General features: G+C 51.5%; 1 protein-coding gene across 1 annotated transcript in view; it reads left to right on the top strand.

Moving 5' to 3' along the window:
* Positions 1 to 22,289, top strand: part of Cacng2 (calcium voltage-gated channel auxiliary subunit gamma 2) — a 109,752-nt gene that overhangs the window by 74,573 nt on the left and 12,890 nt on the right. Inside the window, exon 2 of the mRNA XM_046429557.2 lies at positions 18,680 to 18,763. Within this exon, the coding sequence (XP_046285513.1) occupies positions 18,680 to 18,763 (84 nt within the window). The remainder of the gene's footprint in view (positions 1 to 18,679; positions 18,764 to 22,289) is intronic.

Raw genomic sequence — 22,289 nt, 5'->3', positions numbered from 1 at the left:
GGGCAGCAGGCTCAGGACAAGGGTCACAGCTGGTGCCAGCGAATGGGTCACTGCAAACTGCGGCAAACGTCTGACCCACGTTTCAGTCCGTAGGCGCCACCTCCTCCCGCCACCGCCTTTCACCAACTCTGCTAAATCAGCCCAACTGATGGTGGCATCTGGTCCCCGCACTGAGGGCTCCCACCGCCCCGCCGCTCTCTGTGGACACGGTGGTGAGGGCTGAAGGGGACCAGGAGGAGGCAGGCAAGGAGACAGACCACCAGGGCATTCCACTGTGTCGTGGGACACCTCACGGGAGGTGGGGTGCTGTGGGAAGCAGTGCGGGCCAGCACCTTCTTTGGGGTGATGTGGGGGGAGCACTCTCCGGGGAAGCACCCTGGAGGAAATCTGCGCAGAGAGGAGAGAATGGAAGGAAGGACAGACTGGAGCACATGGAAAGGTTGGAAGATGGGGTAGAAAATGATGGGGCCCGGGGCTCAGCTTCTGAAGAGCAGGGCATCAAACTGTGATGGGTCCTGGGGGCCTTGCCACAGTTTGCACCCATCCTGTAGGAATGGAGGCAGCTCAGGTCTTGCCTTTTATAAGTCATGACTAGCCAGGTGCAGTGGTGCACGCCTGTAATCCCAGTAGCTTGGGAGGCTGAGGCAGGAGGATCGTGGGTTCAAAGCCAGCCTCAGCAACTTAGTGAGGCCCTAAGCAACTCAGCAATACCCTGTCTCATAAAATACAAAAAGGGGCTGGGGATGAGGCTCAGTAGTTAAGCACCCCTGAGTCCCCCCCCAAAAAAAATAAGTTATAACTGGTGCGCATGGCTGGTCGAGGTTGGAGGTTGTTACAATAAAACAGAGAAACTGAACAGTAATCCAGACTAAAGAGTGGATGGTTTGGAGCAGGGAGAGTGGAAATGGGAAGAGAGAAATCGAGGACAGCCTCCAGACTCGTAAGCTTGGAAACGGCTGGATGAGGCATGGTGTGAAGAAAGCCTATGGGAGGACAATCTGTGGGGCAAACGGACATCAAGCCCAGGTGGAGGTTCAGACATCTGGGCTGTCCACGGGGAATGGCCGGTGCACCCAGGAGTCTGAGGCGGAAGAGCAGCCTGGTTGGATATAAAGGCAGGGGGGTCATCGGTACACAGGAGAAGACTGAAGCCAGCAAATGGGATTCTCCAAAGTACATGGTGCAGAAGGGGACGAGGGCCAAGGGGAAGCCCCAGGACACAAATTACTCGATAGTCAGAGGAAGAGGAGCTCGCACAGGACTCGGAAAATGAGCAGGAGGAACTAGGCAATAATGGGGTCCCAGCTGCTCAGGGAAGAGGGCACAGGAGGAAGCCAAGGGGGCAAGCGGGTCAACTGATGTCAACTGTAGAAGCAAGCGGCTGTAGTCGTAAGGACCTGTGTGGCAGTGCCGCCCTCTCTGTGCTCAAGGGGAAAAGGTTAGAAACCTTCATACCGACTTTTTCATTACCCTCTGCTCTGCGTGAAAGTACAGGTGCGAAACCCGAAATTCATTTAGTGCGTGTTTACCAAAGGGTGATTAAGGAATTGTGCTCCATGAGATGAAAGACACACATACACACACACACATGCATGCACAGAGTCTGTGGCAAAACGAATTTTTGGAGAGACTGTGCAATGTATTCCCATGTTAGAGTTTGATAATGCAATTAGCAAAGTCAAAGCCCAGCCCCAAGGAACCCTGTTTAACCTCATTTAACCTAGCATTGCCCAAACTCATTTGGCAATGGAATCCCTTCATGATATATCTCCTACCAGCATCTCCCGGGGCTGGCACCAGCAAAACACACTTTGGAACTCGCAGGGTTAGTGGGAGGGGAGAGTCTAACTGGTGAGGTGTCTGCAGCTATTAAGTCTCTGGCAAAGCCATCCCTGCCAACCTTGAGAGAAAGCTTTCCTTGGGTTGGGTTCCTTCATTCATTGATGTAAAATTTATGAGGTACCCATTAGGTGGTGGTATAGCCTGGAGTTTCAAAGGTGGCACATTTGAGGAAAAGAGAATTGCAGAGACTGAGGAGATCATTCTTTGGACATATGTGTCTGTTCGTGGTGGAGAATATGGTTAGCCAAATAACCAGCCAGATGCTGGCCTCTTGGAAGGGAGAGGGAAGAAGCACCACCATGAGACAGACTTCTCTCCTCTAGGAAGTTGGAAGATTTGGAAGGACTTTAAACTGTAAGCAAAACACTGGGGGATAAGGGCTATAAAGAATCCTGGGACTTAGGGTCCCAAGGACTTAGGAGCCTGGGGGCTCCTACTGCCAGCAGAGTGGAAGACCATTCTCAGTGTGGTTGCAGTTGTGGTTGCTACCATTTATTTAGTACCTACTATATGCCAGACAATTTATATACTGATAATACGAATAATAAAGCAATAGCTAAAACTTACTGAGTTCCTACTAGGCACCACATTCTCTTCTAAATCTTTTACAAATGCAAATTACTGACTTATTTAACCTTCTAACAACCCAGTAGATATTTATATTAGATTTCCATCGTCATAACAAAAATACTTGATATAAATTACTTCAAAGGAGGAAGGTCTGTTTGGGGTCATGGCTTCAGAGTTTCAGGGCTTGGTCCCTTGTATATGTGATTTGGGGCCTGTGGAGGGGCAGAGCATCATAGTGAGGAGTCCGTGATGAAGGAGGCTGCTCGCCTCACAGCAGCCAGGAAGAGAGAGTTGGGGGCTGGGGTCCCAATGCCCCAGTGACCTGATTCCTCCCACTAGGCCCCACCTCTGAAAGGCTTCACCCCCTCCCAATAGTGCCACAGGCTGGTCACCAAGAGCATGGTCTCTGGGGGACATTCAAGGCCAAAACTGTAACAATACTAACCATCTCAAGAAAAGTGAGGCACTGAGAAGTGATGTTCTCGCCCAAGATCATGACTAGTAAGTGACAAAGTTGAGATCTGAATCCTGCCTGGTTCCTCCAGATATTACACTCTTAAACCTGACACTTCCTGCCCCTTAAAAATGTCCTACTGGTACTTAATTTGGATTGCTGGAGTCTGAACCTAATCTGATCACTCCTAACCTGATCACTCCCTGCCATCACCCACAGTGTTCATGTTCTTTAATCTTCTCGTGTTGATGTGTTGTTAACCCAGTTTACAGAGGAGGCTTGGTGTGTTGTTCACACAGCCCACAGAGGGCAGCACTAAGACCCCTAAACCCAGGGAGTCTGAGTTCCCAGGTCTGCACTTTCCCATCACACAGACGACTTCATTTTTCAAGCCAGAATTGAGGGAATTGGGGTCAACAGATTTCATGGTTGCTGAGACCTGGGACCCACTCACTGGGAGAGGGAGGGGCACAGGCGCTGGCCGTGGTGCTGACCCAACCAGGGGGGCTGAGCGCTGGCCGAGGTGCTGAAACCGCTTCCCAGAGACACCCTGCTGGGCAGACTCAGTCCTCTAGGTGATGGAGAAGGCCAAAAGAGTTCAGGCAGGGGACTGGGTTGAACCAGCAGTGGGAAGGAGGAGGTTTGGGGTGTGTGGCCAACAGGCATCTTACCAACCCACCTCTGACAACTGGCGTAGCCATAGCTGTACAACCTGTGGGACGTCAGTCTGGCTGGAATTGAAAACAGTTATTTTGCAGTTTGCAGCAGCCTTGACCTTTAACGCCCCTGGACTCAAGGCCGAGTAGACTTAGAGACAGTTCCCCTGTCCAAGGTTGGCCTCTGGGAACCCTCACCCGACCCAGGGTCATGGTCTTGAACCTTAAGTAGGTCAGGACCATTTGCATCATGCTGCAGTCACAAGCCGCAGCCCCAACGCTAGTGAATGCAGATTTCCAAGCACAGAATGGGCCAGGACCCTCCGCCTCCACTGCCAGGACTGCCAAAAAGCAGTGTCCTTGAGCCAGAATCTGCAGAGGACAGGCCTCCAGGCCAGGAGGCTCCATCCCAGCCCCCACACCTCTCAACAGAGCTGAAGATCCTCACACTCAAGACCCTTAAGTAGCTCCTAATTAAAGGGCTTGCCAAGCCCTCTGTGCATTGTGGATCTAATTAAGTTCCGACATCATATCAAATTGAATCCTTTTATTAAACGTTTATCTTCAGATTCCAGAGTGTCACAACACCATTGTTTTAAATGACAGAAATGCAAACAGCATTTGCCTTTTCAACAGCCGGCAAAGTGCAGACCAGGGCAGTGACAGGGTGCCTCTTCCCAGAGCCACGCTTCCCCAGCAAGGGTGGCAGAGACCTGGGCCCCAAGAGCTTGCCTCCAACTCTTCCAAACATGCAATTACCCATACAGCCAGCTCAGCCCCCTGGCTTTGCAATTTCTCACAGTGACTTTTCTCATCTCTTGGGAACTCCTTTTATCTTGGGGGCTTTGGTAGGGAGGTGGGAGATGATCCTGCTCTCTCATCTGCTCCCATCTGGGCATTGGATCCACAGCTCCTTGGGTCCACCCCTCTGTCCTCCCCTCTGGGATGGTGAAGCCTTCAGAAAGGATCCTGACATTCTCACCTCATCTGCCTCCCTAGCCAGTGACTGGCACAGAGACAGCTGCCAAAGTGCATTGAATCAAATAATTAATTAATAATTAAAGACCAAGTCTTGTTCTCCTCTTTGTAGTCCCTAGCATGTGTCCCAAAGATGACCAAGTCCTGAGGGACCAATTCCTGCCAACTAGACTCATAAGAGACCCACATTTCTGTGTGTACAAATAGCTGCTAAGGCAGAATACTCTCTCCTGGGGAGGGGACAATACTTAGGGAATCAGACGTTCTGCAAGTGAAGAGTCCTTCTCCCTTCCATATGACCAAACTGGGTCTTGCCAAACACCTGGAAATGCTAAGGCTTACATTCTGTTTGTTCTTTTTTTTTTTAATTCAACAAAGTCCCCATTCTTGCCATAGCACAAGGATCATGACAGCCTATCTTGAGAGCTTTACACGTACAGTAACTTCTTCACCCTTCACAAGAAATCACAAAATATCTAATGGCATCCCACTTTACAGTAAGGAAACTGAGGCTCCAAGGGGGTACACAACCTGCCAAGACCATGTGCCCAGACAATCGGATAGTATTGGTCCTGGGTCTCTATTAAAAATAGTAGCCAACATGCTGGGGTTTCGGTTCAGTGATAGAGCGCTCACCTGGCACGTGCAAGACCCTGGGTTTGATCCTCAGCACCACATAAAAATAAATAAATAAAATAAAGGTATCGTGTCCAACTACAACTAAAAAATAAATATTAAAAAAATAGTAGCTAACATGCATCGACCCATATGGGCCTCCAATTCTTCCCCTACAGCATGGGCTCATGAATAGAATCTACCTGAGGGATTGATGTGATAATTAAATCAGGTGATAAGTGAAGTATTGGCACAGAGAGGGTTTTTAATAAACATTAGAGTCTTCCAAACCCGCTGAGAGAGAGAGAACAAAAACTCTGTAGTTCAATTCCTGTCCTCGATGCAATTCTATTAGGGAAATGACACATGAAACTTGAAATAACAAGACAAGATAGCAATACAAGAACTGTCATGAGGTCGCCGGTGGTTAATTGCCAGATGAGTGATCTTGGAGGTAAAATCAGAGATGAGAGGAGGAGGAGGCAGCCCTGGACTGTGGGGACCTGGGAAGGCCTCTTAGAATCCCAGCTTCTATGGGATAGAAGAACCTTGCAGGCCCAGCCCCTGTGGAAATGCCTTCTTCAGCGTCTGTAAGAAGCAGCCAACGCTCTGCTGGAACCGCTCCAGGGTGGGTGGCTCCCTGTGGTGGGAGCCGTTCACTGCACTCACCCAAGTCCTGGCCAGGCATCTCCTCCCTATCCACCGCCAGGCTAGGGTGACATTACAACTGGAAGGTGTTCACTGCACCCCTTGAAGTGGGCACCCAAGGGCCCCTCGCCTGGTCCCAGCCCTGCCTGTGTATTCCCACCCACAGCCCCCATCTCTGCTCCTCCAGAATGAAATGGGCATTGTCTTAGATGGAGAAGAGGGCACACTTCACCAGCTGGGAGAGAAGGTGCTGGAAGAGGCAGAGCAGAGCAGACGGAAAGCTCTAGGCCTGGCTGGGCTGCCTGGCTCTGTGAGGCAGGCCACAGGAATCCTGAGGGCCTGGGAGCAGGAGTCTCTGGCTCAGCAAGGAGGGTGGCTAAATGGGCATCCCCAGGACCCTGCGCCTCCTGCATGAGACAGTTCTGCCTGCGTGGTTCAGGCAGAGGTGGTGTTTGAGGGCCCTGTCCAGCTCTCTGCAGCCAAACCACCTGGGACCAAGCAATGAACACGACCCAGCAGGGGTGGGCATCTGTGGCCAGGAATCTGGGCGGATCGGGCCAAGCAGTAAAAGCCACTGGTGTCTCCTCACTTCATAGAGGAGCCTGGACTAATGGCTCCTGGTCTTGTCCCTCCAACCCGTTCCCCAGTCAGGCACCAGGATGTCATCCTAAAGCACAGATGAGGTCACATTAGCCTCCCACTTACCACCCCTCAGTGGTTGGTCCAAAGTTACACTTTGAATGACTCCTCAGGCCCAGAACAAACCACCACTGCTAGCTCTCCCTACTAACACAGACACATGCGTGTGCACACACATGCACACTCATGCAATGCACCAAGCCAATCTTCTGGTTCCAGACCTTCAAACAGGCCAAGACACTGGCCCCAGCCCTGTCCTCCCCTGGGCTGGCCCTTGCTCTCCTCCCCAGGGCCTTCCTGCCCCCACCTTCATCTGCCAATTTTGCCTTCCTTTCCTGGTCATCTGACATGGTGCTTCCTCCAGGAAGCCCTCCTGGCAACCCACCACCCCCCAGGCTGGGCCATGTCCCCTCCCCACTCCCAGCAGCCTCTACCCTGCTGGATAGCAGAGGAGTCCCCTGGAAGCCCCCGCCCAGCAGGCCTGGCATCAGGACCCAGCTCTGCACTGGCCCTAGCAGGGGGTTCTTAGGGGGTCCTTCGCCTAGCTGAAGCTCCACTGCATGTCTCTAGAGTGGAGGGCACTAGAACCTTCCCAGCAGGCTTCTGGGGACTCAACGGCTGTGCTAAGCCCTGGCTCATGGCAGCGGCTCTGGGGCTACATTGCCATGGCCTGTGGTTTTCACCTCAGGTCGTGTGCACTTATTATTTGTCCAGGGCCCTCATCTGACCCCAGTTCTCAGGGACAGGGACTCCTTCTGCAGCCCCTCTCTATTTTGGAACCTAGCTCAACGACACCCACCGAGTAGGCCTCAGAGAAAATCCAGGACTAGTTGAAAAACTGAACTGAAAGACGAACAACTAGTCCAAGAATAAGGGTCACAAGCCAACAGGAAGAGGACTCTAGCTCCAGCTATCTTATGAGGGGCAGTCACTACACGCCGGGATGATGAATTTAGAACACACGACAGCATTTCTCCATTATCCACCCACACCCGGGACTCGGTACACAGAGTCCTTTGGACAATTCTGTTCGTAGGATCCAAGCATCGACGGCTGCTGTAACTGCCTGGTGTGGTCTCTGGAGTGTGACCCTGGTCTCTCCCCTGCCCATCAGTGCGCTCCTCTGTGGGGACTGTATGTGATCTATCTGTCCCAAGCATGGGACCCTGCAAAGGGCAAGGACATGTGCCACTCACAGGGTATCTGCTAGTGGCAGGCAGGGCACTCGGCCCTCACAGTGCTGGGGTTTATGCAGTTCTACCAGCCCTCCCAGGTAGGTCGCACTCTCCCCCCGTCCGACAGCCGAGGAGACCGAGGCCCAGAGAGTGTCCCTAGTAGGCCTGCATGAAGCCAGGCAGCGGTCTCCACACCCGTGACGCTGACCTCAGATTGTCACTGCTCTCTAACACTAGGAGTTGAGCTGAATCAACTGTGTTCCCTCGTGGCCCAAGACCACCCCCAGGCTTTAGGCTTGCTTCATGGGTTCCAGCTGGGGTTGGCCTGTACCCTGCACAGAGGCCACCAACCTCGTCAGTAGAGCTTTGGCTTCCACTGCAGTGTGGACCGATCTGAGTTTTTCCTGGTTACCGTGAAACTGCACAGGGTGTATGTTCACTTCTGCCCCTCGGGGGCCTGCTCTAGTGTTAGTTCTACCCCCCCCCCCCGGGAGGGAGTGAGCTGTGAGGTTGTGACAAGAAAGACCTGAAGTTCAGAACCCAGAGTGAAGTCCTCAGTCTTGGTGAGGTCAGGCACACGTCAACCCACCAACCAGGGAGAGCAAAGCTGACTGAGGCCAGACACTGCAGCCCCCTGCCCAGCCCCATGGTGTGGCCCTGACCACCTTCTCTGGGACCACACCACAATGGCTGACACCCACAGATCTTGGTCCATTGACCTTTTCTGGGAGCTAGATGTTCTTCCTTCGGCTGAGGTCAAACCCACCATCTTGAGCCCCTTCCTGGCTCCCTGGTTCCCTGGGTCGAGGCCGCCCCCCCACTTAGCCTGTCTCTTTCTCAGACACACCCCTCCTGCCTCTTCCTGCCTTCACAGCGACAGTTGGCACTGAACACAAGTAAACTTTATCCAGAACAAGAGGTCATGAGGAATACTGGGACCCCTTTTATTCATTTCATTGTCAAATAGTCAGTAGACATTAGTGAGCACCTACTACACGCCAAGCATTGAAGGGTCAACTGATCATCTTCTTAAGAATGTTTTTTAAAATGTCTTAATATTCAATACACACAAAAAGGCTGTTTTAACCATCAACAAAATGAAAAGGCAATCTAAAGACTGGGGAAAATATTTGCAAAGTATCTATTTCATAATATCCAAGGCTGTAAAGAAAATCCAGGGTTAATATCCAACATTAATATCAAACTCATATAACTCAATAGCGAGAAAACACACAACCTGATTTAAAAGTGGGCAAAGGACTTAAATATACATTTCTCTAAAGATGACATAAAAATTTCCAATAGATACATTAAATAGTGCTCAGCATCACTAGCCATCAAGGAAATGAAAATCAAAACCACTCTGCAACACCACCTCACACCTTTAGGGTGGCTGTTCCCGTTAGCTGTTTCACTGCTGTGACTAAAAGACCCAACCAGGACAATGGAGAGGAGGAAATGGTTATCTGAGGGCTCACAGTCTCAGAGGTCTTAGTCCATAGAAGGCTGGCTCCATTCTTCGGGCGCCAAGGTGAGGCTGAACCTCATGGTGGGAGAGTGTGGCAGAGGGAAACAGCCCACAGGGCAATCAGGAAGCAGACAGAGGCTCCACCCTCCAGATACAAAATATATACCCATAGCCACGCCCCCAGTGAACCACCTTCCCAGCCATACCCCACCAGCCTCCAGTTACCGCCCACCTACTCCCACCAGGGATTAACTCACTGATTAGGTTAAGGTTATAGCCCAATCATTTCTCCTCCAAACCTTCTTCCTTTGTCTCATACGTGAGCTTTTGGGGGACACCACATCTAAACCATAACAGTGGCCATTACAAGAAATCATAAGAGACAAGACACAATGATTGTGTGTGGACGCAGAGGAAAGGGAATCCTGGTGCGCTGGTGCGCTGTAGCTGGGAAGTAGACTGGCACAGCAATCCCTGAAAACATCACAAAGGCCCCTAAAGAAATTAAACACAGAACTACTACAAAGCCAGCAATGCCTTTGGATATCCCCCAAAGGAAAGGAAATTAGCACCTCATAGAGGTATCTGCCCCCTCGTTCATTACAGCAACAGCAATATGCAGAAACAACCTGGGTGTGCGTCCATGCGTGGACCATAAAGAAACTGCGGGATGCGCGCGCGCGCGCACACACACACACACACACACACACACACACACACACTGGAATAGTATCCAGCCTTTACAAAGGAAGAAATCCTGCCTTCCATAATGCAATGAATCTGGAGGACATCATGTTAAGTGAAATAAGCCAGACACAAGGGGGAAAATATATATAAATATAAATATAAATATATCACATGCTTTCACTAAATGTATAATTTAAATTTTAAAAAATGTTAAATATATAGAGAGAATAGAATAGAGATTATTAGAGTGGGAGGGGATGGGGAGGTGTAGACAGAAGGATACCAAGTAGCAAATATGTAGTAGGAACTAGTGGAAAGATCTAATTGGCAACAGGAGGGCTGTCCTTGGGAACAGTGTGTTGCATTCTGGATTTTTGTTAAATAAGTAGGGCATGGCTGCTCTTGCCACAAAGCCTGAGAAACGGGTCATGGTGAGATGATGGGTATGCTCATTTGTTCTGCTACAGTAGCTGTTTTCCTGCAAATAGGCATGCATCCTACAACAACACATAAATATACACAACAAAAATTTATTTTAAAAATATATAAGATGAAAGACTATTTTACAATAGAAATGGGGAGAAACGGTGGGCCCTCCACATCTGTGGAAGTCACATCTGCAGTTGGCTGAAGGGAGTAGAGCACCCTCAGATTCTGGTACCCTCAGAAGACCCTGGAACATCAGTTCCCCATGAGTAATGAGGAACAACCTATATTTCTAAATGATCTATAATCTGGTTGAGGGCCAGGGGTACAGCTCAGTTGATAGAGTGCTTGCCTCGCATGCATAAGGCCCTGGGTTCAATCCCCAGCACACCACACACACACACACACACACACACACACACACACATGTTTCCTCAGTCAATATAATCTGGTTGCATCTGTTCTTAATTTCATAAAAATGAAGTCATGCTGTGTGTATTTTTCTGCAGTTTGATTTGTTGGTTCAATGTTATGTTTTGGGAATTCATCTGTGTTGAACAGGTGTACCTGTTCATATACCAAAAGTAGCTATCACTTTTCTGGCGATAGAAATGTGGCTGATTCCCAGTACGATGCTGTTACAAGCTTTCTCATGTACATCTTCTTATGCATGTGGGTAAAGGTTTCTCTAAGATACATTTCCAAGAGAAATTGCTGAGTGGTTGCATATACATATATCTTGATGTTGTCAAATGACTTTTTTGTTGTTGTTTTGTTACTGGGGATTGTACTCAGGGGCACTCAACCACGGAGCCACATTCCCAGCCCTACTGTGTATTTTATTTAGAGATAGAGACTCTTAGCACTTCACTGTTGCTGAGGCTGGCTTTGAACTTGCAATCCTCCTGCCTCAGTCTCCTGAGACACTGAGATTACAGGCGTGCCCCACCACGCCCAGCTTCAAATAACTTTTAATAAGAGAAGTACAGAAGATTCTGGTGCCCAAGGGATTCTAATATTTGAGTTCATCTAATATTTGATGTTTAGAAGCATGGAAACATGTAGCACACTCTGCCCTCACGTGTGTGTGTACATACACACTGACTAGTGTACTTGTTCAATAAACTTTTGTCAGGTAGCCATTATCATTGATTAAAAGGCATAGCATCAATGTAATAATGATTTTTCAGGACAAGAGACATACACCGCTGTAAATGAATAAATCAATAATAAGACAAATGCCAAATTCAGAAACATTGAAGTGTGCATCTAAGATTAGAACTGGGGAAAGTGTGGTATCTTCAGGACACTCTCTAGAAGAAATTCTATCTTTGAGGAGTTTGCAGACTTGCAGTTGTTTGTTCTCAATCAACAATACCAGGAGGAAATGGCATCACAGGCAATGCAAAGTGCAGGACAGCCTTGCTGACCCAACCCAAAGCAGGGTCCATGGAGGAGCCTGGAACTTATGAGAAATGCAGAGCCCTTGGGCCTTCTCCAGACACATTGACCCAGAGTCCAGCTTAGCATGATTCCCAAGCACTTCTGTGCCCAGGAAAGTCTGAGAAGGCCTGCACAGGAGCACGGGGAAGAAAGAGTCTTTCCAGCTGAGGCAATCCAGAAAGCCTTCCTGCAAGAAGTGTCCATTAAGCTGGGTGCAGTGGTGCATGCCTGTAATCCGAGCGGCTCAGGGGGCTGAGGCAGGAGGATCTCGAGTTCAAAGCCAGTCTCAGCAACTCAGCAGACCCTGTCTCCAAATAAAATATTTAAAAGGGCTGGGGATACGGCTTAGTGGTAAATCACTCCTGGGTTTAAATCTCTGGTACAAAAAAAAAAAAGTGTCTATTGAAAAAAGAAATAGAACTACATTTATTGAGTACCTGTTCTGGGTTAGGAACCCATTGGGCCATTGGGACCTTCACTTCTGTTATCTGATTGAGTCTTCAGAATTAACCCCTTGTCAACCCTGTGCAAGGATTAATACCATTTTCTTACCCAAAGGACACCAAGGCAAAGAGAGGCCTGTAACTTGCTCAGAGCCACACAGCCAATAGCGAATAGCCAGACTCAGATGTCATATATTTTTTAGTTTGGAGCCCATCTCTTCCCTGGCAGCAAATGAAAAGAACTAACATCACTATGGGGACAAAGATCAGGAGCAGATACATCTGAACATTGCATGAGCAGGTGCTCCTCGTGGTCAGCCCCAGCACCAAGGACTTCTGAGAGGTCAGAGGGTGGAGAACAGAGGAAAGGGCAGATTCAGGGCAGGCAGGTGGAACAGAATGCCACCCGCTCCAACCCTACCTGGCGATTGTGCGGTACCTGGAACCCAGTAGACATTCAGAACTAGCCGCAGAAGGAAGGAAGGGAGAAGCAAACTTACACACTGCCATGGAGCTGTCCTTCCAAACACCCAGACCAGCTGGTGGCAGGCGGTGCTGGGGCTGGGGTTCCTGCGAGGACAGAGGCAGGCGTGGCCCATCCTCCGCAGGTCTCTGGAATCCCCGCAGTCAGGGAGGGCCCTGCCAGGAAAGCAGAAAGCCAGGAGCAGAGGAGGTTTAAAACACAGAGAAAGCAGCTCCCACCAAACCCTTCATTTGCTTCACTTAAAAAATTACTTAGACAACGTCCTCCCTGCAGCTCCGCGCTCCGCGTGCCCCCCCTGGCTCCAGAGCTGCGCTTTCAGCTTCTCTGAATGTGTGGAAAATAAACAGAGGCTGTGCAGCCCCTAATGACCAGGTTTACGAGGAGCTTATTGTATCTAAAGAAACAAGGCCGCTGTTGGTGTTGTGAGATATTAATGTGCCTTTGACAAAGCTGATGAACCGCCTTTTAAGCTACTTAATACCTGCAAGCCCAAGTTCCCAGGCTGAACCAGGAAATTCCTGGAGGCTGAACTCCAACAGCCACAGGCGCAGTCATTGGCCTTTTCAATTCCTGGTGGCTGGCCTGCAGTCCCCAGGCTTTGGGGCTGGGGCTGGTGACACAGCTGCCCTGCTGGGGTGGGCGGGTCAACGGACAGTCAAAGTGGTCAGCGGACAGTTGGACAGTCGAGGTGATCACATTTGTTGGAGAATAATCCTTCCTAGTTCCTGGTGGGCGTGCCTCCACCCCACATTTCTCCAAGCTCAAAGCCCTTGACTGTGGGGGGGAGTGGACAGAGAGACCCTGCTTGGTTCGGCCTGGCCGCTGTGGGATCTGGCCCCTGCCCCTCTCCAGCTGCCCCCTCCTTCAATCCCACCCTGCAAGTCCTGTAAATGGGACAGATCCTTTTGAAGATCTCCAAAACCACAACTCGTTGTGACTTTGCACTGCTGATCCGTCACATAGGCTTGCCCTCCCTGCACTGGTGTGCTGGTAAAGCTCAACAACCGGCTCTCCGGGGCAGCAGGTGGGTGGGGGCCAGACTCGGTTTGTAGCCTTTGCTCATCCCTGTGGCGTATTTCAAGTTAGCAATGTCAGCCAGGAAGAACCCTCTGCCTTCCGCTCCCGTTCAGGCCCTGTGGCCCCGCAGTCTGCTCTGGGGAAACTTCTCTAACCCCAGACTGTTCTCTCCTGTGGCCAGTGTTTCCTTGGCCGCCCGGTTGATCTCTCTCCTTAGAAAGCGCTTCTCACCCCTCCACCATTTTCTCATCATAGCCCAACAGATGTGGGTGTGAGCGTGGGCAATGCACACAGTGCACACGCGCAAGCTGCTGGCTCCTGCTCCAAGTCCTGCCGGGCTCTGCCGCCTCCTCTTCAGGAGGACCCCGTAACATCCACGCACTCACAGACCCGGATGTGCGCTGTGCTCCAGCGCCCTGTCTCCCTGTCCCCGCAGCCTGCCTCCCCGGCAGTGGCTCTCTCTCCACCTGAGAGAGGTGAGCTCCTGGAGGACAGGCAGGGTGGTATTTTTCCTCTGTGTCCTCAGCAGGTTGCACAGCGTGGCATACAGTTGGTGCCACATAAACGTTAGCTGGACTGTGCTCCCATAAGGCCTTGCACATCCCTCTATATGGCATGTGAGACCTTGAACTCGTCATCACCTCGGTCAACCTAAGGGACTGCTGGGACCCATCTCATCATGACCAAGTCTCACCTTACCCCCGTCACACACCACTACTTGCTTGTTCCTGGGGGCTGTGTTCATCCCCTAGGCTGACCCAGTCTCCCAACCCCGTGCTCTGGAGCCCTCTGGAATTTGTTTCCCAAGGTCAGCAGAATTCCCCGCACTCCCAACCTCCTCTCCTCCTGCTGGAATGGAGGCCTGGCTCTGCCCCGGGACACTTCCAGCCCCGCCACCTCTCCTAGGAGGGCCTCCTCCCTAACCCTGCCCTCTCTGAAACTCACCCCCCAGGTCTGCCCCAGCCCCCTGGGTGCCTTCATTCACAGATCCCTGGCTCCCTCCAGGGCGCCCCCTCATCCTCTGGCTCGCTGCCTCTGCCTCCTCCTGTAGTCATCCTTGGAGATGCCACAGCAGCCAGGCAAGGAACAAGTTAGAAATCCTGCACTCCAGGACCCAATGGCTGTTCCTCCCACAGGGAAGCTGGGGAAGCATCTGGTGCCGCTCCCCTGTCAAATCGAGGCCAGACAGGGCCATCATTTAGTTTGTGCGGCCTCATCATCAAACGATCACACCAATAATTTCTAAAAACCAACCAATGATTTGGGGCTTATTAGAATAATTTGATGAATCATTTGCACTTCAACTTTTTAACTGGGTAGGAGAGTCCTAATTCATTCTTGATATACGGGGAGCGTAAGAGCGAATGTTTCAGTCTCGTCTTTATATTGATTTGTACAACCTTTCTGGTTGCCAGATACTTTCAATACCACCCCTGCCTCCACCTGAGCCCCCACGTTCATGGTCTTGCCTTGACCTTGGCATTGCCAATAGCCACAGCCCCCCACAGTCTCTTTCACCTCCCGCTCTCTGAACATTACATCCCACTTCTGGCCTTCTCCCCGAGCCTGACAATTCCTCAGCCCCCACCCACCCAAGATTCCCAGTGCATGGACACCCCTCCCTGGCTGTTCAGCACCCACTTGCCCCTCGGGTCCTGTCTCCCGCTGCCCAGCTCAGAGGCTGCCGTCCGTCTCCTTACTGCTCCCTGCCCCTCCCATCTGGCCTCACCTCCCAGCCGCCTCTTGGCCACACTGCAGCTGCACCCCGAAAGGGCTGGAGGAAACCACAGAATCTCAGAAGGGCCTCAGGCCACCAACACACACACGTGAGCGTGTGCCTGGCCCTCTCTCTCACCCTCCACTTCCTTTCCTCCCCTCCTCACTCTCAGCTAAAGGCCCTGCTTCCCACTGTGTGAGGGAAAGGAAAGCAACGAGAAGAGCTGTGTCAGTGAGGGCCACCGTCATGGGTGCCCCAGGGCTGCCCGCCCTCCCTCCCCACACCAGCCTCCACCCTTGCTCTCTGCAGGTCATCCCTCCTTCCCTCTCCACTGGAACCACCCCGTGAGCGTCACAATGCCTTCCCCTGACACAGAGCAGCCAGCACCAGCCAGCGAGCCATGGACACCCCTGAACACAGTACAGGAGGCTGGAGGGAGGTTAGGAAAGGGAGACGGCAAAGGAGGTGGTGCAGCCCAGAAAGGAACGCCAAAGGTCCTGTGGTAGGAGGGAGTATAGCTGGAGAAGGAAGAAATGTAAAGAGGGGGCCAAGGTGGTTGGGAAGTGAGGCCAAAGATAGAGAGGGCAACTGGCTGAAGATGCTAGAGATGTTGAGATTTCCCCTAAAACCTGGGACGCTGCAGCATTTGAAGCTGGAGCTCGCATGATCAGACAGGGACAGCTTCGAGGGATGCTGAGGCCCTAAAACAGGAAAGCTGTGGTGATGGATGGGAGCGGCAGTTGGGGGAGATGGCGGGGTGATGAGCTCACTGGTACCTCTGAGGACCAGGCTCCAGGGAGACCCGTGAGTTGGGGCTCAGAAAAGTCAGGAAAGTCACCAGACTGAGAATGGCAGCCCCCACCCAGGTACGGGCCTCTGAGGTAAGACCTGAGCTGCTCATGACTTCCACAGCCTCTCCACGCACATCTCCTGGGCCCCTCTGTGCCAGGAGCCACCTACCCAGGCACGAGTAGGGCACACTGGGTCCCGGGAGCAGCTAGGATGGGTGGGGAGCAGGTGTGGGCGGTGCCACCCACCAGGATGGAGGTGGGGCCCTGGAGAGAGATGGAGGCGCCACCCTCCAGCCCTCGGTTCCAGAGCTCTGTCCCCAATTTGCTGGGCGCCTCAGGGCACATCAGTGCCGCTGTTCGCCTGCTGCGCCCGATTCCTTATAAAGACGCCTGGCACCGAGCTGGTGCTGACGGAAGATTTGTCAGACTGAATTGAAAGAAAATGAAAGTGCTTTGCAAAGTGCTTTTCAACTACGCTGATTTGTAATTTCAACAATCAGGGGAATTTTTTATCTTCTTAACAGCTGGTAGGAGGACTCTTCTCCTGGGGGGCGGGGGACCAGATGCGGACATGGAGGGAATAGGTGCTGGGGGTGGCCAGGCCTCCTGTCCATGCCCAGATGCCAAGGGCAGAGGGCTGCAGCAGGGGGTGAGCAGTTGTGCCAGAGGATGGACTGCCCCAAATACTTACACAAAAGATCTGCCCCTGGGGTCCATTTTGACCCCACAAAGCTTCAGTACAGTGACTGGAAGTCCCAGCATGCTCTGGGGAACTGTTTTTCTTGAAGTCAGAAAAGAAGGTGAATTTGGTATGGGGACAGCCCATGTGTGAATGGGGTCCAGGGGGTCTTCTCTGTAATAGGTAGCACATACTAAGAACCAGAAAGACCTCAAATGCTGCTCTTCCTGTCTGAAGCATGACACACGCCTGAACACCGCGTTTTAAAGTACAGGCTAAGTGTCCCCTACCCAAGACACTCAGCCCCTGAGGTGTTTTGGATTTCAGACTTCTTCAGATTTGGGGATATTGGCATATACATAATGAGATCCCTCTGGGTGTCATCTGCACCACGCACACGTAACCTAGAGGTAACTGTGTACATAAGATGCTTTCTGTGGCCAGTGCTTTGGCCTTGACCTCTCATAGGAGGTCAGGTGTGGAGTGCCACTCAGGGTGTCATGTGGGTACTCCAAAAGTTTTGGATTTGGGAGTCTTTGGGATTTGGATTAGGAAGGTCCGAGCTGTATGGATTCGATGTACAGGGCTAGATACCACCGTCTGAAAATTCTTGGATGCGTGGCACATGAGGAAACCTGCACCCACCTAGTCAGATATGGAATCTCAGGAATCTAAAAGAGTGAACCACTGACGGCTTCTGAGAACTGTTCTCATTAGGTAACACTGGCTCCTGTCATAGGAGACCCTCCTCAGTGGCTGAACAGTTAAACTTTGTTGCTCTCTCACACCTGTGTCCCCAGGACTGGATAAATGCCCCAGGCATGGTTCCGAGCCCCGTGTGTACCTTCAGACAAGAAAACAGTCAGGTCCAGGAAGCTGGGCTTGACCAGACAGTTGGACCACTGAGCCTGCATCTGGCCCTGGCCATCCACCCCAGCTCGGGTCCGTTCTTTTCTCATTCAGAGGACATTAACAGGCATTAGTGGCCCCCGCTGATGCTGAGAGACCACACGCATGCAGCAGACCAAAGCTCCTGCTGTCCGGAAGCTGACACTCTGGTGATTATAAATTGGATTCTATTCATTGATTCGTATGACGGGTTGCTTCAATGGTTTGCTGATTCACTCAGTGAACCCTGATGAGAGCCCACTGGGGCCTTGCCTTGGAGTTTGGCCCTGGGCAGGTTCTCAACTGCTCAGCAATCACCGTGGAAATATTTAGAGTCAAAAGACCTTTGTTTGGACCCTGATTGCAGCTTCTTCTGGACACAAGTACTTATTCAGATCAGGGAGCGTCCCTGAGCCTCAACCTTTATGTCTGGAAAATGGAGTGGCAACATTCCTCTTTAGAATGAGCCAAATGAGCTATAGTTTAAGAAGGTGAGGGGAGCCCAGCCCCCAGTGGGGCCTCAACCCCTGGATGCCTCAGAGCTGCTGGGGCCCAGGGTGAATTTCACATAATTACAGATGGGAATGTGCTCGAAGCTCCGGGAAAGGGCCAAGGGAACGTCTCCACATCACTCTGGGCTCTGCCTTCTTTGGAGAGCTGTCTACGTGCGGCCTTCTCACATACAAAATGCAGGCTGACTCCCCGCCAAGCCGGGACATCAAGTCAGGCCACTAAGCAACCAGCAGCATCCCCAGCACAGTCCCCAGCCCAGAATCAAGCCCCCCGCCACTGCCAAGCTCCAGCTAATCCTCAGAAGCTGCATCGCAGGGACCAGGGATGGAAGGCAGGGTTTTGAAGTTTAGCTTTAGATCCTCTCCGCAGAGCTACGGGTGGGTGTGTTTTGATCCACCAGGCCAATGTCCAAAACGACAAAGCAGCAATACCTTCCTTGGAAGGAGGGGGAGGCTTGGGTGAGCTTCAGAAGAGCAAGAAGTCGGAAGGGGCAGGGGCTGAGCCTGCACACTCTGTTCTCATGCGCTCCTTCCCCTTGCTTTGCAGGGAACTTCAAAGGCCTGTGCAAGCAGATCGATCACTTCCCAGAGGATGCAGATTACGAAGCTGACACAGCAGAATATTTCCTCCGTGAGTCACACAATTTTTCAATCTCCCTCCAGGTGGTGGTCCTGTGCTTTGAGCCGTCAGAGAGCCAAAGGTCTATCTAGAGGCCCTGGTTACAGCAGAAAGCGGAAAAAAAAAAAAAAAAAAAAAAAGATCTGCACCTGGCTCCTTTCCAGCTTTTAGGAGGGCAAAGTTTTGTGCATGCTGTTCCCTGTGCCCACAACACCCTTCCCTCCCCTTCTTTGTCTGGCAAACTCCTACTCAATAATCTCCAGGTCTCAAGGGAAACACCACCTTCACTAGGAAGTTCCCCTAGGCCTCTCCCCAGGGGTTCCCAGAGCAAGCACTTTATCAAGCTGTAGGTTCCTTTATGTGAGTAACAATCCCCCAGGTCCCCAGGAGGAGGGACCCTCCCTTCTTGTCCACCTTTATAGTCTCAACCCAGTGCAATGCGCACATTAAGAATTCAGTAAATATTTCTTGCATAATTGAATGCGGAAATCAGACCGTGCCAGATTGGAACTTCTACAAAAAGAAAAAAAAGCAAAAGAGAGACATTTTTTTTCTTCCCCTGCAAGTCAAATCAAAGTTAAATCCTGATGTAACAGCTGTGATCTTAAATCCACCTGAGACATATTATCAAGAGAAAGCATTTTGAGGCCCCAAGGGGCCTCCAAAGCTTCAAGCATCAGCTAAAACTAACAAGGCTGCCAACTTCCCGAGAAAGGGATTTCCCGGAGAGGAGCTGAGGGTCCTTGAGACCTGGGACGGCACAGCCAGAGGCTCTCACACCAGCTCTGAGGTTTGGTGTCCTCCCCCGGAGTGACCTGCCTCTGCCTCCCAGGCCTGGCCTCCTCCCCTCCCCCACAGCAGAGTGGTGACCTTCCCCCTCGGATCCCTTTTATGAAAAATGCAGGAAACATTTGATAATGTGATCGGCCCTGTCTTTCAATAATGACTCCTTGCATCAAGCCCAGCTCACAGGTGAGCCTGGAATCGGGTTTCATTGGAACACTGTCAGCCAGGAAGCTGGGGACAGGGAGGAAGGGGAAAAAGAAAACCTCATACCACACTCGCCACTTCCTTTTCTGAATTCCCTCAAGACAGTATTCTTAAATGGAAGTCCCAAAAGGGCCACTTGGTCATTGTTACCTGTTACACCTCTGGAGCTCTTGCCAAGCCTGATCTTAGCAGAGGAGCCCAGGGGGTGTAGTAAATGTGGATTGAGCACCTGCTGTATGCCAGACCCAGTGCTCAGTAATGAGGAGACGGAGATGGACAAAAAAAGACAGTCCCTGGCCCAGGAAGAGCAGAACCAACAGGGAGGATCCTCAGAAACAGCTCGACTAGGAGACACAGCCTGGCAAAGATGTAGAGGTGACCCAGGGCCCGAGCCACAGTGCTGGACCCAGCCTCACCTGGTGGAGCACAGTACCCTGTGACACTCTATTCACCAGGAAGTACCTTGAGGTAGGAAATTTGTCTCATTCATTACAGCACCTAGAACCAACCCTGGAATCTAGTAGGTGCTCAATAAATGCTTTTTATTAAAAGAAAAATAAAGATTCAGGAGTCTTTCCATAGCAATTCCGGCCAGCTCTATGCCTCAGTTTCCTTAAAGAGAGAAGAGCTTCGAGTTTGGTTTATCTGGGTATATAGACTGCACTCTCATTAGCCACGTGGGATCCCCAAGGTCCCATTGGACTTAGCTCGACAATACTTCTTGAGCATTTATAACAGGGGTCAGCGTGCTTTTTCTGTAAAGGACCACACAGCAAACATGTCTGACTTTCCAAGTCACACAGTCACCTCCCCATCACTCAATCACTCAGCTCTGGCAAAAGCAGCCATAGGCAACACAGAAGCAAATGAGCATGGCGTGTTCCAGCTGAACTTTATTTACAACGATGGGCAGCAGCCTGTGTTTGACAGTTTGCTGACACCTGATCTATAATATGCTGGTGTTGGACTAGATGACAAAAATGATTTTTTTTGGGGGGGGGGCGGGTACCAGAGATTGAACCCAGGGGCGCTTAACCACTGAGCTGCATCCCCAGCCCTTTTTAATTTTTATTCTGAGACAGGATCTTGCCAAGTTGCTTAGGGTCTCGCTAAGTTGCTGAGGCTGACTTTGAACTTTCGATCCTCCTGATCCTCCTGCCTCAGCCTCCCAAGTCCCTGGGATTACAGGCATGCACCACCGCGCCCGGCAACAATAATTTTTTAAAGCCGAAAGTGCCTATCATTCTCCAAAACTCTAACCTGATTGGCAAGAGAAGAGGGAAGAATGGCATCATTTTTCCAGGAGAACCCCGATCCCGCTGTTTATGCAGACCCTATCCGACCCGCCACTTTGATTTGGAAGCCCGTCTGTGGGCTTCCCCTGCACATGACTCCATTCCACATTTGGCTGCAGTATTGCTGGCTCCAGTTCATCACCCCCTAAGACTCTGAGCACAGAGCCCAGCAAGGAACTGGGGCCCAATAAAGCACTTTGTTGCTGAGCAAGGAAGTAAACGTTTGAGTGAATAAGTAAGTCTAGGTCAAATGCCATGCGTACAATGCAGGTAACAGGGGCTTCCAGAGGAAGAAGCAGATGGCCCAGAGGTAGGCGGGGTTTCTCCCGAGGTGGGTGGGGTTTGGCACAAGGAGGTGGGTGGGGCTGCTCCTAGAGGTGGGCGGAGCCTGAGTCAGCCCTGTGTTCAGGTGTGTCAAACCCAGGGGCACAGTACACCTGCCCTGCCTGAGGCCACGAAAGGGACAGAAGCAGCTACTGCCCCTGAGCCATAACCTTCTGGAAACAGATCCTTGGATCTAATTATGATTCACACAGGAATTAGAGGGAGCCTGCCCCCCAACTCTCTCGGAAGAGGTCTTTCTAAAAGGGCTCTCTAAGAAGATGTCACCAGAGCTGAGAGTTAGACCCCAAAAGATTCACTCATTTATTCACCCACTCACAAGGTATTCAGCAAGCAGTTACTATGTGCTGGCACCATTGTCAGTACTGGGGATCCCAGGGTAAGCCAAAAAAGCAAGCTCGTGCCTCCAGGAATGTTGCAGTCCCAAGGCAGAGACACAGTAGGCGAAGTGCAGGCACAGCTCCCCCGAGGTGGCTCACCTAGACAAGGCGGCCAAGACTGCTTCCCTGAATAAAGAAAGAGGGCAAGGTAAAAGGACTTTGGGGAAGGAGTGCTGGAGGAAGGCAGGGGCAGAGGCCTTAGAGAGGAGCCATGCACCCCATCTGCGGCCAGAGAGGAGCCAGGCTGATCGGAGCACAGCCCAGGCACTCGAGGGCCTGGGGACAAAATCAGACCCCCTTCTAGGTGTTGATGGGGATGGATGTAGCAAGCGCAGCCTGGCCGCCCTGGAGGAGGGGGTGATAAGAGCAACTGAACCCTCAGGGAGGCTGGAGTGCTGTTCAGTGGTCCGAGCAAGAGGCAAAGGTGGCGTGGACCAGACGCTGGCCATGGCAATGGTGAGCCCAGGCAAAGCTGGCGGGAGCGGGGATGGCCACCAGTCAGGGTAGGTGGTAGGCAAGGAACTGCTGGCA

Source organism: Marmota monax, unplaced genomic scaffold, assembly GCF_021218885.2.
Source record: "Marmota monax isolate L192 unplaced genomic scaffold, Marmota_monax_Labrador192_F-V1.1 WCK01_AAM20220418_F8-fsc00051, whole genome shotgun sequence".
In the NCBI taxonomy this organism is placed as follows: domain Eukaryota; kingdom Metazoa; phylum Chordata; class Mammalia; order Rodentia; family Sciuridae; genus Marmota; species Marmota monax.
The sequence above is the reverse complement of the archived record's forward strand: the minus strand, read 5'-3'. Positions and strand labels throughout refer to the sequence as shown.